Source organism: Excalfactoria chinensis, chromosome 1, assembly GCF_039878825.1.
Source record: "Excalfactoria chinensis isolate bCotChi1 chromosome 1, bCotChi1.hap2, whole genome shotgun sequence".
NCBI classification, from domain to species: domain Eukaryota; kingdom Metazoa; phylum Chordata; class Aves; order Galliformes; family Phasianidae; genus Excalfactoria; species Excalfactoria chinensis.
In genome coordinates this window covers 123,375,743-123,389,011 of record NC_092825.1, presented here as the reverse complement: position 1 = coordinate 123,389,011, position 13,269 = coordinate 123,375,743, and the positions used below count along the sequence as shown (strand labels likewise).

Below are 13,269 nucleotides of genomic sequence, written 5' to 3'. Positions count from 1 at the left end.
CTATCCCAATGAGAACTTCAGCCATTTGAGCAGGAAGCTGGAGGTTTATTCAAAGTAAGGCATCTACATGTAACATGTGGAGGAAGGAAAAAGGCATACAACACAAGGACTCACCCATTTCATCCAAAACTGACCTATACCATTCTAACTACTCAATATCTTCCTCATAGCTTCCACATTTGTATTGGGAAAACAGGATATGCTCGTTCTTGCATCACACAATCTAAATAAATAAACAGACCATCTTCTACAGCAAAACTTCCACCAAATACCAGCACATCTCAACAAAGACCAGTTCCACTTTGACCACATTTCTTTGACAGACTCAATACAAAAATCAACTCTCTTGGAATAAGAGAGCACTTAAACCTACACTTCTTACCCAAAAAAATGACAGCAAAAGCATATCTGAACCCTCTCAAATATAAATTATACTCCCATTATCTTTCACAGCAGTTCTCTCATGCATTAGAACTGCTAGCTTCCAAACAGACAAGAAGTTCAGCAACAGCCTAAATGGAGAACCTCTGAATTCAAGCAGATGTGTGCTTTGGCTCTCTACAGAAATAACACACGTAGCCCAGCTTGCTTTTCTGCAGAGAGACTGGAGCCACAACACAGATCTATGTGCAGCTCAAGACGAGTTTGTGCTCCTTCAAGCTCAGACTGATTTATATGCATCTGGCTCAAGAGTACTGCTGCAGGCGTCTGTCAGTGGTTTGGAAGACAAGCAACCCCAGTCCACATCCAAAAGGTGCGACACAGCAGTCTGACACCTTACCTGTAGGTCTGTCTTCAGCCATTTGGAGTCAAACCTGGCCTGAGCAGCCAGACAGAAAGATTCTGAGGACATCTTCCCTTCTCCAGCCTCCTCTCCAGGCTGGCCGAGCAGCCCCACCTGCCACACAACGACAGAGACAGCCATCCAGCACGTGAGATAAGCTACACAAGGTTATTTTTGTCCAAGCCACGATGGCCTCCGCTTCATCTTTAAATATTACCTGTGCTCGAGGCCTTCCCCCCCCCCGAGCTCAGACCCCTCAACGCCGGACAGGGCAACGCGCTCCGAGCAGAGCCGAGCACCGGACCACCGCCCCTCACAGCCCCGCTCCCTTCCCCTTGACTCCCCGCGGGCAGCCCCCGCGGCCTAGCGCCGCCCCTCACCCACGGCACAGCGGATCGATGGCGGATTACGCAAGCCACCGGCCAGCGGCCAGCGGGGCCGCCCCCCGTCGCTCCCTCCCCGGGGCTCAGCCCCTCCCCCGCACGGCCGCCCCACCCCCACATTGCGGCCATACGCACGGGGCCGAGCCAGGCGATTGGGGGGGGGGCTTCTTCAGTAGTTCACCCCCACCTCGCGGCAGCGGACCGAGACGTCAGGATACGAGCAGCACTCACCGAGCGCCCGCGATGGTGGTGGTTGTAGTGGCGGCTCGCCGGCCCGCTCTGTCACCGCCTGCTCTGCCCCGGATTATCCTCGCCCCTCCTTCCCGCTCCCGCCCGTCCCCCCACCCCCCCCTCCGCCGACAGCGGCGGTGAATCCTCCCTCCCTGGACGCTGGAAAGTGGGGAAGCACAGCCCCCAACGCGTCAGCGGGGCTATCGGCGAATCACGAAAGGAGAGAGGCGGGACATCCGCTCCGAACCATAGAGAGAAGCGGCGCAATGGAGATAGATTGGTCACCCGGAGAGGGAGGGGAGACCCTCGAACCTCCTAGTGATGGCTCTTCCCTAGGTGTGCTTCCAGCAGTCAACCATAGAATCACCAAGGCTGGAAAAGACCTCCGAGATCATCCAGCCCACACGTCCACCTACCACCATTATTTCCCCACTAAGCCACGCCCCTCAGTACAACACATAAACATTTGCTGAACGTCCATTTCTTCTACAGTCTTTCAGCCAAGCCTGTAGCACTGCCTGGGGTTGCTGTGGCCAAAGTGTAAGACCCAGCACTTGATGCGACTGAACTCCATCCCATCCCTTGGTTGTCATCAGCAACAACCAAGACATTGATGTGCTATTAATGCTGTTTGCGCTGAGACCAAGGTTATTCCCCATTCCTGGAGGTGTTCAAGACAGATTGCATGGGGCCTTGTGCGGTCTAGTCTAGTGAGTAGCAACCTGCCCACATCCATGGGATTGGAACTAGATGAGCTTTAAGGTCCTCTCCAACCTAAGCCATTCTGTGATTTTAAGAAGCACTGTAATAATCATTAGTAGTAAAGCATAGTGAATTTGACTATCTGGTGTTCATTTTCAAGATAATAGAGAAGATGCTGCTATGACCTAGTTGTTCAGCTGTCAATCACCATGGACCTCCCTGAAGTCAAGACCTGGTCACCTTAAGTGAAATGCTGTCCAACATTTCTGAACTGCCTGAAATCTTATGTAAAATATAGCAAGTTCTAATTTCACATTACTCTCTGAAACTTAAAGTATGAACCTTTAAAGCAAAAGTAGTTTCCCTTGAAAAATCTGCCCAAATGTGAGCACGTCAAAAGCTTTATGTTAGATATGAGGGAACTGAAAGTTCTGTGTTTCATGTCATGTCTACTCTGGCTGGTCCATAGCCATGGACTAGCACGCCAGGACGGGAAGTGTTTTAGTCTCCTCTATCCTATTAGACTGGAAATATAAGAAAAAAAGTTATATTTTCATGTTAAAATAAGTTTAAAAAACACTTTGTGATGCGTAAAGGCCAAACTAAAAGGAATTAGTACAACTTGGTTGTAAAAACACTCCCTACTGATTATGCCTACTGCTTGTTTAAATCATTTGCAAGTCAGATCTCTCTGAGGTACTGTGCATGAGTTACTTTCTCTGTCATTTATTTGTTTGGCTCTCCAAGAAAGTGATTTGCATGTATTTCAGAGATATTTATTAATTTTATTAAATAGCAAGCAGCAATAATCTTCTAGTGCTCCTGATGAAAACAATTTGAAGAGTACCTAGCTAGCTAACTTGTTAGACTTGAATCTCTAGCCAATCAGTGGGTAGTCGCTGGGTTCAACAAATAACAGAACATATTTGGGTGCAGTAACTATGGAAAGTCAACAGATGGAAATACTTTTGAAGAATTTGTGGATCATTTTGTATTTCCAGATTTAGAATTCACTTTTGATGAGTAATTTTAATTTGCATTTGAAATGTGCCGTAATAGCATGGTACAATCCCAAACAGCGCTCTTATTTACAGAAATGCTACGTACCCATCAAATTTTCCACAGAGAAAAGTATGTTCAGTAAAACAGCTTCAATAATTACTTTGACGACATTAATAAAAATAACTTTATTTTAACAAATAATCAGAAAATGCAAAGGCTCTGATGCCTGCAATTTGTCCCTTTTCACAGTATTTTATTAATAATTCTACCACTAAGTTATTGTGAAGTTGTTTAAATAAAAATGCTTTGTTGTTTCTCAGCTGAATGACCAAGGCAGTGAAAGTTGTAATACAGGTGTATGACAGACTTCTGAAGGCAAGCAGCTGAAGTGCTGTTGGCTGTTGGCCACTCCACAGCCAAGCACTCCACTCTTATCTTGCATATTTCCATCTTAAAACAGGATTCTATAGTCTTTTAAATCAGTTCTCCAGGCATCATTCTCTGTGTTCCAGCTTGCTAAAGTAACCTACATTAAACCCAAGAAGATGATTAAGTAGATTTGATGCCCCTGTCTTAGAGACACCATCATCCTCAGGAGCTGCAGGGCAGGCAGCTAGCAATGATGGAAGAAGGCTCTCAGCTTCCACTGCAAGTCTGCCAAAACCTTCACAGTATTTTCTTGTTTACTCCAGAGGACAAATGTGGAAAAAATCTAATTTCCATGGACAGATACAGTCAATCGTTCACATGTGTCTGCTTCTAGGCACACTGTCAAATCACTATTAATACAGATTAAAGTAAGAAGTAAATGCATCAGAATGCTTTCTAAGAGGATCTCTTTCTCCGCTGCACTTCTTAGAGCACTTGCAAACAATACAGTGTGCTCTAAATAGGCTTGGCCTTGTGCAAGGGACCTCTCTTTTACTGTGAATGTGGTGGAGGGGACACAGTAGCTTCTTCAAAAGAAGAACCATTGAGCAAATGACAAGAATGATATTTTTTTAATCATCAAGGACTGTGAAACATCAAAGTATATGTTTATATAAAACCAGTATCCAAACCTACCTGCAGAATCTGAAGTATAACTGTTAAATTTTCACTAATAAATATTTAAAATGTGTGAGCTCTGAGGAATCCTTTTGTTATAACAGGAGCGAAATATGGGGCATTCCTTTTTTTTTTTCTCATTTGATCTCAGTAATTGTTATGCACAGGAAAGAGACAGAAAAACCATCTCTGCAAGAGCAGCGCCCAACTGTTCACTGCAAGACAATGCTTTTTTTGTTTGTAATTTTTTTCAAGAGCTATTTGTGTTGAGCTCTCCCACTGAGCTTGGCAGTCCTTGCGTGTTATTATCTGCAAAACTACAAAATCCAGCCCATTCTGAGCTTAAAACAGGTCACAAAGGATTTCCTGGCTTATTCTCAGTGATGAAGACTTTCCCAAAAGAAAGTAAGAAACTTCTACAATTAGCCTTTATTATTTCAAGCCTTTGAACTGAACGGTGGGCCAAAATTTCAGTTTTACACAATTAAAAACTCATGATGAGGACCGTTGCTTCTTCATTTTATTATTTGGAAAGAATGCTGTCAGTTCAAATCGGTCACTACGCATTATTCCACACCGGTGCTTCCTACTGAGGGAAAATAGAGCGGAGAAAGATTGTAAAAGGATTCTCCTCCTTCCCCCACACGCCAGTATTTCCATATAGTCATCATGACAGTTACTCTTAGCCATTTTTATTACTGAAAAAAATCTGATTTACATAAGCAGAACAACCGAGCAAAGAAAGCAGCTTCCGTGTTCAAAAACCAAAGCCCTTCACAATCAGTACCCCCATCCTCTTTCCTTATGCATCCTCCGGACAACAACAGAACATGTGATTTTCTGCTCCTGCAGTCATCACAATGCTGCTACCTCTCACCTGTTTTCTGTTCTAACCCAAAGGCTTCTACCCCATAGGCTTCACATTCATCTACACATCCAAGATGATCTCACTCCACCTTTATTGGACAGCGACACATGCCCATTAGAGTTTGTACAATGCGCCGCTCCACTGTAACATAGAATTAGGTTAAATCTGCCCCTCCTTTTTGCTTTGCCTTGATCTTAATGACAAATATTGCTTACACACAGAACTTCAGCACGCTTTTCTCTTGTAACATTTTGTTTTGCGAAGTATTCTACCTAAAAATCACAGAGCAGTGTACAGTTGATACTGCTCAATTGCAAAGGTGGTGTTGGGAAAGCAATTGGTGGTGTTAAAAAGAAATGAAGGATAGAGCAATTAAAAACCATCACAATAAAGCCACAGTTTCCAAAGGTAGCTAATTACACTCCATTGTTAATTACATTTTGAATAGTTAATTATTTTTAAAACGGAGATGAATCCTGTCCTCATTAAAACAAGCGGCAAAGTTTTTATTCTCTTAGCTCAAAATTCAGCCTCACCTACCTTACTTTGCTTGTCCAGTACCAAATACACTTGTTGTTGTTCTTCCGGGAGAATACTACTATCCCAACAGTTAATTCTTCAGGTGACATCCCCCATTACAGAGAAGAAAGGTTGTTTTGCCTCCCCCAGGCCAGCCCCATTTCTGTCCAGAACTGTTCTTGCATTACAGCCCAAACCAGTCTGATCTGATTTGCATCTCTGAAGACAAGAATAAGGAATTAATTCTCTGTTTCTGTGTCTGTTCAGTTCAAAATATTCATTTCATAAAGTATTTGAGATGGATGTTGCTCTCTGACTCATGTACTAGCTTTGGAAATGCCAGCTTGAGTGTGCTCATTAGGCAGAACTTTGGGAGACTTTGGAATTAAATGCTGCATACACATTCAGATATCCAGTACAGACCTATGGAAATGAGAATTTGTTATCCAGGAAAGATTATAGAAGAATTTCATATAGTTGTTCATCAACAAACATTAGATTTCCAAAATCATCAAGATAACATTTTAAAATCCATCTGTGCCTCAAGGTAATGGTACTATTAGTAAAAATACACTTTGTTTTGCATCAGAAATTGAAATACATTTTACTATTATTCTGGTCTATATAGCGAGGACAAAATGAGTCTGTATTATCATAATATTGTGCAAATAGATGATCAGTATGTGAATGCGTTCTGACTGACAGCAGGCTAGTTGCCTGGTTAATGTTTAGTAGGTAACCCATCACAGGCACTGCAACATGCTTCACAATCAGTATCCATTTAGGGCAGCAAGAATATTTTGGCCTTTGAGTTTAAGCAGATAAACAAAAATGTTTATTTCCCCCTAAATTAGAATGCGATGAGTAGTTCATTGCAGAAGAGTTAGGAACAAAATTGAAATGGTTTGGCAAAATGAGAAAAGCATTAGATCACTCAAAGATCTAGACTTCGAGTCTATGCACTTTCAATAGTGGAGGTGGATGCAGGAGGATGAAATTTTGCTAGACAGAGATAAGAGCAATAATATATTGGCTAAAAAGCCAATAATCAAAGCACGAGAAAAATCTCCAACAATATAAGAGGGTAATTTTAATTCTTTCCATTTAGAAGCTACCAAGTATTGAGTTTTTTTCTAATGCTTGGAAGATGGCCAAAAACATTTTAGCTTTTATACGGGGAAACACTTTACGAACACTGATGGGAATCTACTCATTTTAATAGGAAAGGAAGCAGTGTTCCTATAAAGAGTTTGTTAACCTACAGCCATATGGTGTCCTTCCAGACAAAAGTGCTTCATAAGGAGAAAAAAAAAAACGTAAAATAACCCGTTTGAATATGTTGGACTTATGCCACGTTTTGTCCTTGCAGCCTGGTGCTAGGAGAGGTATTAGCAGCCAAATAGAAAGGTCAAGGACAGGTTGGTGAACGCATACGCCTGGGGATATACATGGGTAGACAGGAGGAAAGGGAATTGAGATAATTTGTTGGATCTATCCCTAATGTGTACAACAAATACCAGCTCAAAACAGCCTCAATCTGCTTGGCTTTTGAATCAGGAAACTGAACACAGCTCCCCTTCCTCAGATGTGTAAGAAAAGTTGCAGACAATCTCTGTTATGTTTTTCCAATGTGATAATTTACAAAGGGAGATTTTTTACTCCTTCTTTGTTTTGCCAACTCTCACCCCATTTATTACAATTGCCGCAAGTATTTTATTCTCAAGGGTGAATCACACAGTATTTCAGCCATCTTGATGTGTTTTGTACCCCAAAAATGGAGAGAGGGGGTGCCAACAGTATGGCTGATCTAAAATGATGTAACTTATTCGAATAGGAAGGTAAGCAGCCCACCCACTGTGTGATTCATCTTGTTCCTGTGCTGGTCTCTTGTTGGTTTTGTGGAATGTTCTGAGAAAGCAAAATCAAGTATTTCAAATAAGAGCATTCACACTTGATTTTCTGCTTCAGGACATGAGCACTAAATTATAGCTAGTGCTTGTACCTACCTCCCAATGCTTTCTTCAGTGCGGTAATTTTGTGTCACTAGATCACAAACAGATCACAGACTGGTCTCCTTGTCTCGCTATTTCAGCAACTAAATGATCAGTATTTTTGAAAACACTTCTGAAAATACATTGAAAGTTTTTTTTCTTCTTATCTTGTATCATGTCATATCATCAATGTTTTATAAAGCCTTTCCCATACCAGCCCTCCTCAATAAGTGATGCCACGTTCATTTCACTTCTCCTAGATCTGTTTTTCTCTTCAATATTGTTATTTATTCACACAGCCTGAAGAGGGCCACAGAAAATTTGAGCTGGCTTTGAAGCTTATATACTACATTTAAATCATATCCAAGAGGTAAAACTAGTTTATGGTCTGGCACATTTACAGCTAACTAGTTCTCAGGCTGGCATTAATGGAGTCATCTATTAATATGCTATTAATAAATAACTTTTTGTAGGTGAAAAGCTCCTTTAACTTTTATGAATTATTAAGTCATGTAGGCTTCTTTATTGTTTTAAGGATAGGCAGCTGAATTTTCATGTTAAATCTGGGGTTGTATTTACTTCTCCTTGGATAATACAACTGAAGAAACAAAGTCAGCTACTGATTAAATCAGATACAAATGATTTACAGTGGTATATACTACACTTAATTGGAGAGGAGTCAGCAGGATTACACAGCTAAAATAATATAACTATAATCTTCATAGTTTTATCAGGAACTCCAGAACAAACTTTTTTTTATTACAACCAATGATCCTCAGTTCTCAACTCAAGCTTCGTAAAATACAGGGAGGATTCATTTTGGCTAAAACCACCCATTCTCTACTAGTACTTTGGACTGTCTTGGTTCTCTCAATGATCTTCAAGAAAAAGAAGAAGAAAAGTCATGGCACTCCAGCCTCGTTTCTATAACTAATTCTGATAATGAATTAATTCTACTCACTCCAGCTATGTTATGTTGTGTTCAACCTGGCCCTCTGGAAATTACAAACTAGTTGTAGTTTACATTTTGTGTGTTTTTTGACTGTAGAATTATCTGGTCAGAAAATGGTAATTCAGAATGGCCACTAAAAATTCCCTGAAGTAACAGAATAGTTTTCCACCCAAGTTTAAACAAATTTTATTAACCTTAGCCACTACAGCAAAAATATAGACACAAATGCATTGCTTCATCTCATAGTAACTTTTCTTTTCTTAATATCAAAATAACAAGCTAGCATTAATAGTTTCAAGTGCCCCTAAAATGTAAGTTAAGGAAAAGATAACTCCAAAATACAAGATGACGGCATCAATAGCAAATGGGTTGCTCCATCTGGGAGCCTGCAGATACAGCAGTTCAGCTTCTTCCCTGCAGTCTTCCTACTTCTTCACTTCCTTCCGTCTTTGGATACAAAAAGGAGACTGAAAAGAATCTATTGCCCATTTGTGCAATTCATTAGCTGCTAAATTAATAGTCATTTCCTTCTATCTTTCCTTCTGGGTACCAGATGCAGGAATTGCTCAGACCACAGTCCAAGAAGATAGCATACCCCTGGGACAAGTGGTCCCAAGGGGCATTCTTTTGACATGTGGCATGGTAAAGTCACTAGCAGAAGAGAAGTCACAGTGCAGAGAAGGCAAAACAAAGCTCATCTATGGCAGCGCAAAGGCAAATGGACTGAATGCAAGCAAAAGGCAAGAGCTAAAAAGGCCAACGCACACACATGTTGCTGCACATCAACCAACTCTTTCCCTAATTTTTCAGCTTTTACAGATTGTCAGAGTGTTGGAGATCATGTTGAGGTAGTACCCTCACCACTGTGTCAATCCCCTTCTTATCCTAAATACTGTAAAGCAGAAAATGCTACAAGTGTTCCACATACTGAGAAATAAATGTGTGTTTTTATTCTCAGCAACATTTTGAATCAGATGGTATTTTACGGAAGATTTTAGCATACTTTGCTATTCTGTGAAAGGGTTACACGCTTTCTTATCTGCAAGTTGGCTAACCAATGGAGCCAACAGCAGCTAGCAGCTCTTAAGCCCCGTGACCTTCAACTGACTAACGTAAGTGGCATAAGTAGCCTCACAGATACTTCTAGTGGTCAAAAGTACATAAGGGCAGAAGTTTTGCAGACTTGCATTTACACCACCAACTACCATTCCAGCAGCTAATACATCAGCAGTGCCTCTGCATGTAGAAATGATTTGTTTCCCTTACTTCACTGACAAATAGCTCCAGATATTAAACCTAAATGACAGTCTTGTTAGATTAGTTTATCTAGAAAGGGTTGCTGCTTGGCCGAATTAAGTCAGACTTAGCCCTTTAAGCATTAAATGTCCATCCTATAACTGCAATAAAGACTAGACTTCACTAGATGGAATATGTCTGAAATACTACACCAGCAAAATAAAGAATAATAACAATGGAAAGAGTACAAAGCAAATAGCTCTGCTAATTAAAATCATTTTGCACATATTAATTCAGCTCTGCTGCATAGGCTTTCTAAGTCTTCTTTCATAACTCTTCCAGTGACACAGGATAAATATGATTTTGCACTGTAAGACATTTTTGCCTATGTTATGCAAATATTATGTTCAGAGTAAGCTCCCATGTATTTCCTTGACATACCTACCTCATACATGAGAACAAATGACAAACAATCTACAGTTAGTCTGTAGACTATCAAGTCAGCCAGTAAATAAAGCAGCAAATGGCCCATTTTTTTTGATCAATCAGAACCGTTTATCATGAAAGTACCTTATATGGCCATCTTAAGTGTGTAACAGAATTCCCCTATAAGTTAAAGGTCACAGCTCTTGAGAAGTCCTGATCTTCTGTTCTTCATCTGTCTTTTAGAATGCCATGTTGACTACACAAGCTTCGCTGTTGTCATTTCTACAATGTATAGCACTTGCTGTGTACTTCAGTAATAATCTGTCAGTTGATTTCTGCATGTTTGCTTGGTTTTTAATTTGATGCAGTTCAGAAGCAAACATGACTTCCCCTATCTTTAATTATGAGCATTAATGTAAGCATTTTTCTGATATATATTCAGAAGCCAATGTATTACTAGAGAGCACCAAGAAGGTTAAGAAAAACACAGAATTTCCAGTGCAATGAGCACCAGAGTGAATGAGCATCAAACTGAAAGCTGTAACTAAACAGAACAGCCCGAACTTCTGAAGAATGGTAGCCATCTGTCTGCCCACTGCCCACTTGGAGGAGATGCTTATAGACCTCATCTGCACAAATCACATCTTCCGTTTTCCATCCTATAGGTACTGCTGTGTCATGGCTAAGTCCAGAACAATTTTACCACTGCATTTTTCTGAACAGAAATTCTCATCAATTACTTATATTCCTAAAAATATTCGCTAGCATTTACAGTATACTCCGTAAGCAGATGAACAACCTCCAGAGCACTTTGAGGAGAATCAATTAAAGATTTCTGAGCTGCAGCAGCCAGATGGCCGAGTCTGAGACCACATCTGGACTGCCAGAAATGTTAAGCAAACCACGTTATCTCAGTCTGCAAAAATATCACAAGAAAAATCCCAGATGATCCAATAAACTCGAAAAAAAATCCTCTCCAGTTCTAAAATGGGCTCGTCGGTGTAAAGGGATCGATGCCTGGGAGAGGCGCCAGAGATTTATGCAATCGCTGCATTATTTGAAACTGATCAACAGTGAGGGTTAGCAGCTTTGAGCATTTTAGAGCTCGCATACTTCTCTCAACCAAGAGATCAAAGGCAGGAGATTATGATCAGCCCAACCACAACCGGACAGAAGAAAGATTTTAGGAACCGCAGCAGTGGCTGGATGCCTTACAGGTAATTAAATTCATATTTCCTGTACTTTACCTGCATATTTAGAGGTGGAATTACACTGCAGCAGTTAAAAATAAATGAATACTTTAGATAAATATAAATTGCAAAATATCTGTTGCTTTCTAGGACACTGGGAAGCTTCCCATGGTGATGAAAGTAGGATATTTCCACCATAGTCACAAAAGCCTTCCTTAAATTCAACATGTAAGAATTCCGGTGACAGGGACCTATTTCAGTGGCCAATTCAGTGCACAATACCTTTTGTATTATTAGTAGGAAGGACCATGGCCATAAGCTTTGTGATTCAAATATGGCCACTTTTGCCTCTTTGTCCATGGTCCGTTTATGTAATTTAAAGGATGCTGAATGAACTCAAGCCCCTGGCTCAGAGACCATGTTGCATGGTGCAGCTGAGCCTGCCTAAAGCAAGGCCCTCCAGCCTGCAGCAGGACCAGAAGGCAGAACAAACACTGCACCAGGTTCTGAGCACCCATTCACATGGCGGGAAAGGTCCCTGGACTTGTCCAGTGGTCTGGGCTACTGGATGAATCTGTTGGTGCTCACCCCGACAGGACCTCAGCTCTTATCAGTGAAGCAACCTCTCCTGCCCTGCTGTCACACCCTGCTCCCCTCTCTTTATGGCTCCCAGACCAGTTCTTCCATTATTTCACTTGGGAGCTTGCTTCAAATGTTCATCACTGTTGTTAAGGAAAATTGAGGATATAGTTCCCCTTTCTCTTTTTACCCAGGTTCCGTTCCCATTCTACAAGTGGTAGTTCTCCATACTTGCTCTTTGGCTGAATTTCACAAAACCCAAATTAGCTGACAGTGCATGTTTCTCTGAATGATGAGAGCAGGGTATTCTTCCTTCTCCAAGTTCCATTATCTGCACTGTGGGAATAGTGCAGAACCTCACCAACAACGTGTCTATACTCCACAGGGACATCTGAATTAGTGCGTGTTAGTGACCTTTGTTATTTCATCTGGTATACACTTATCTAATGCTGTTCAAAAGTATCCTCTGGTCAAAACACAGCCAAACATCCTCACAAAGCTAAGTTTATTAAATATACAGAATTACTTCTAGCAAATTTGCCAACTCAGCAAAGACAAAGATCTGTTTTGCTTAACAAGGATGCTTTCAAAACCTGCTAACATTGATCCCTTCCCTTTTAACACTTCTGTAATGTAATGCTTCAGCAGTTTTTCCCCCTGTTATTTTTCCCACAATCAATGTCAATCCAACAAATCTAATTACCACCCAATAAAGGACAGTGAAGTGTCCTACAGCTGGACAAACATCAGCACCCCAACTTTCTTTAATTAATATATTAGCATAAGCAATGCAATCTCAAATATCTGCATAGCATGTCATTTAGAGTGGCTGATTCCAAAGCAGCCACAGAAAGATGATGGTGAAGGTCTAATCCCACATCATTTGGCTCCTTACAGAGGAGAACAGAGATTTTAATGATGCCATGATGCCAAAGGAGTACCGGAGAGGGCTGACAACATAGTGGTGCTGCCTAGAGCTGCTAGAGATTGAGCTGTCAGTCTCACAGTGCTGGACAAGGGAAGCCTACTGTAAGGCAGTGAGTCCAGACAGTCCCTAAGCACCTCAACTACACCACTGATGGGCTCATAACACATGGCCTGAGCAGCCGCCAGCAGCTTTACATGGGAGTCTCCAAAAAATCCCCTCTTTCTTGCATATGTTATGAACTTATTTCTTACACAAGGATCAACAGCTTATAATAGCGTGGTGAAGAGATTTGTACTCTTAATCACAGATGATGAAGAATAGGTTTGATTTTTCCTTTGTCGTGTCAAAAGCTCAGCCTAATTCCCCCATCCATCATCCTTACAGAACCCTTTATACTTTCTCAAGGTACCAATCCATTTATACTTCAGTCT

The 13,269-nt window shown here is 41.2% G+C and overlaps 1 protein-coding gene across 7 annotated transcripts in view; it reads right to left on the bottom strand.

Moving 5' to 3' along the window:
- Nucleotides 1-1,519, bottom strand: part of HERC2 (HECT and RLD domain containing E3 ubiquitin protein ligase 2) — a 101,350-nt gene extending 99,831 nt beyond the window's left edge. For 3 of the 7 annotated variants that reach the window (XM_072334393.1, XM_072334449.1, XM_072334421.1), the window contains exons 1-2: nt 1,399-1,519; nt 782-898 (exon numbers count right to left, since the gene is read on the bottom strand). In XM_072334393.1, the coding sequence (XP_072190494.1) occupies nt 782-853 (72 nt within the window). In that variant the 5' untranslated portion in view covers nt 854-898; nt 1,399-1,519. Of the gene's footprint in view, nt 1-781; nt 899-1,001; nt 1,234-1,398 lie in introns of those variants that run through there. The other 4 variants (XM_072334404.1, XM_072334430.1, XM_072334440.1 and 1 more) reach the window with 3 other exon arrangements.
- Nucleotides 1,520-13,269: the final 11,750 nt, after the last annotated feature.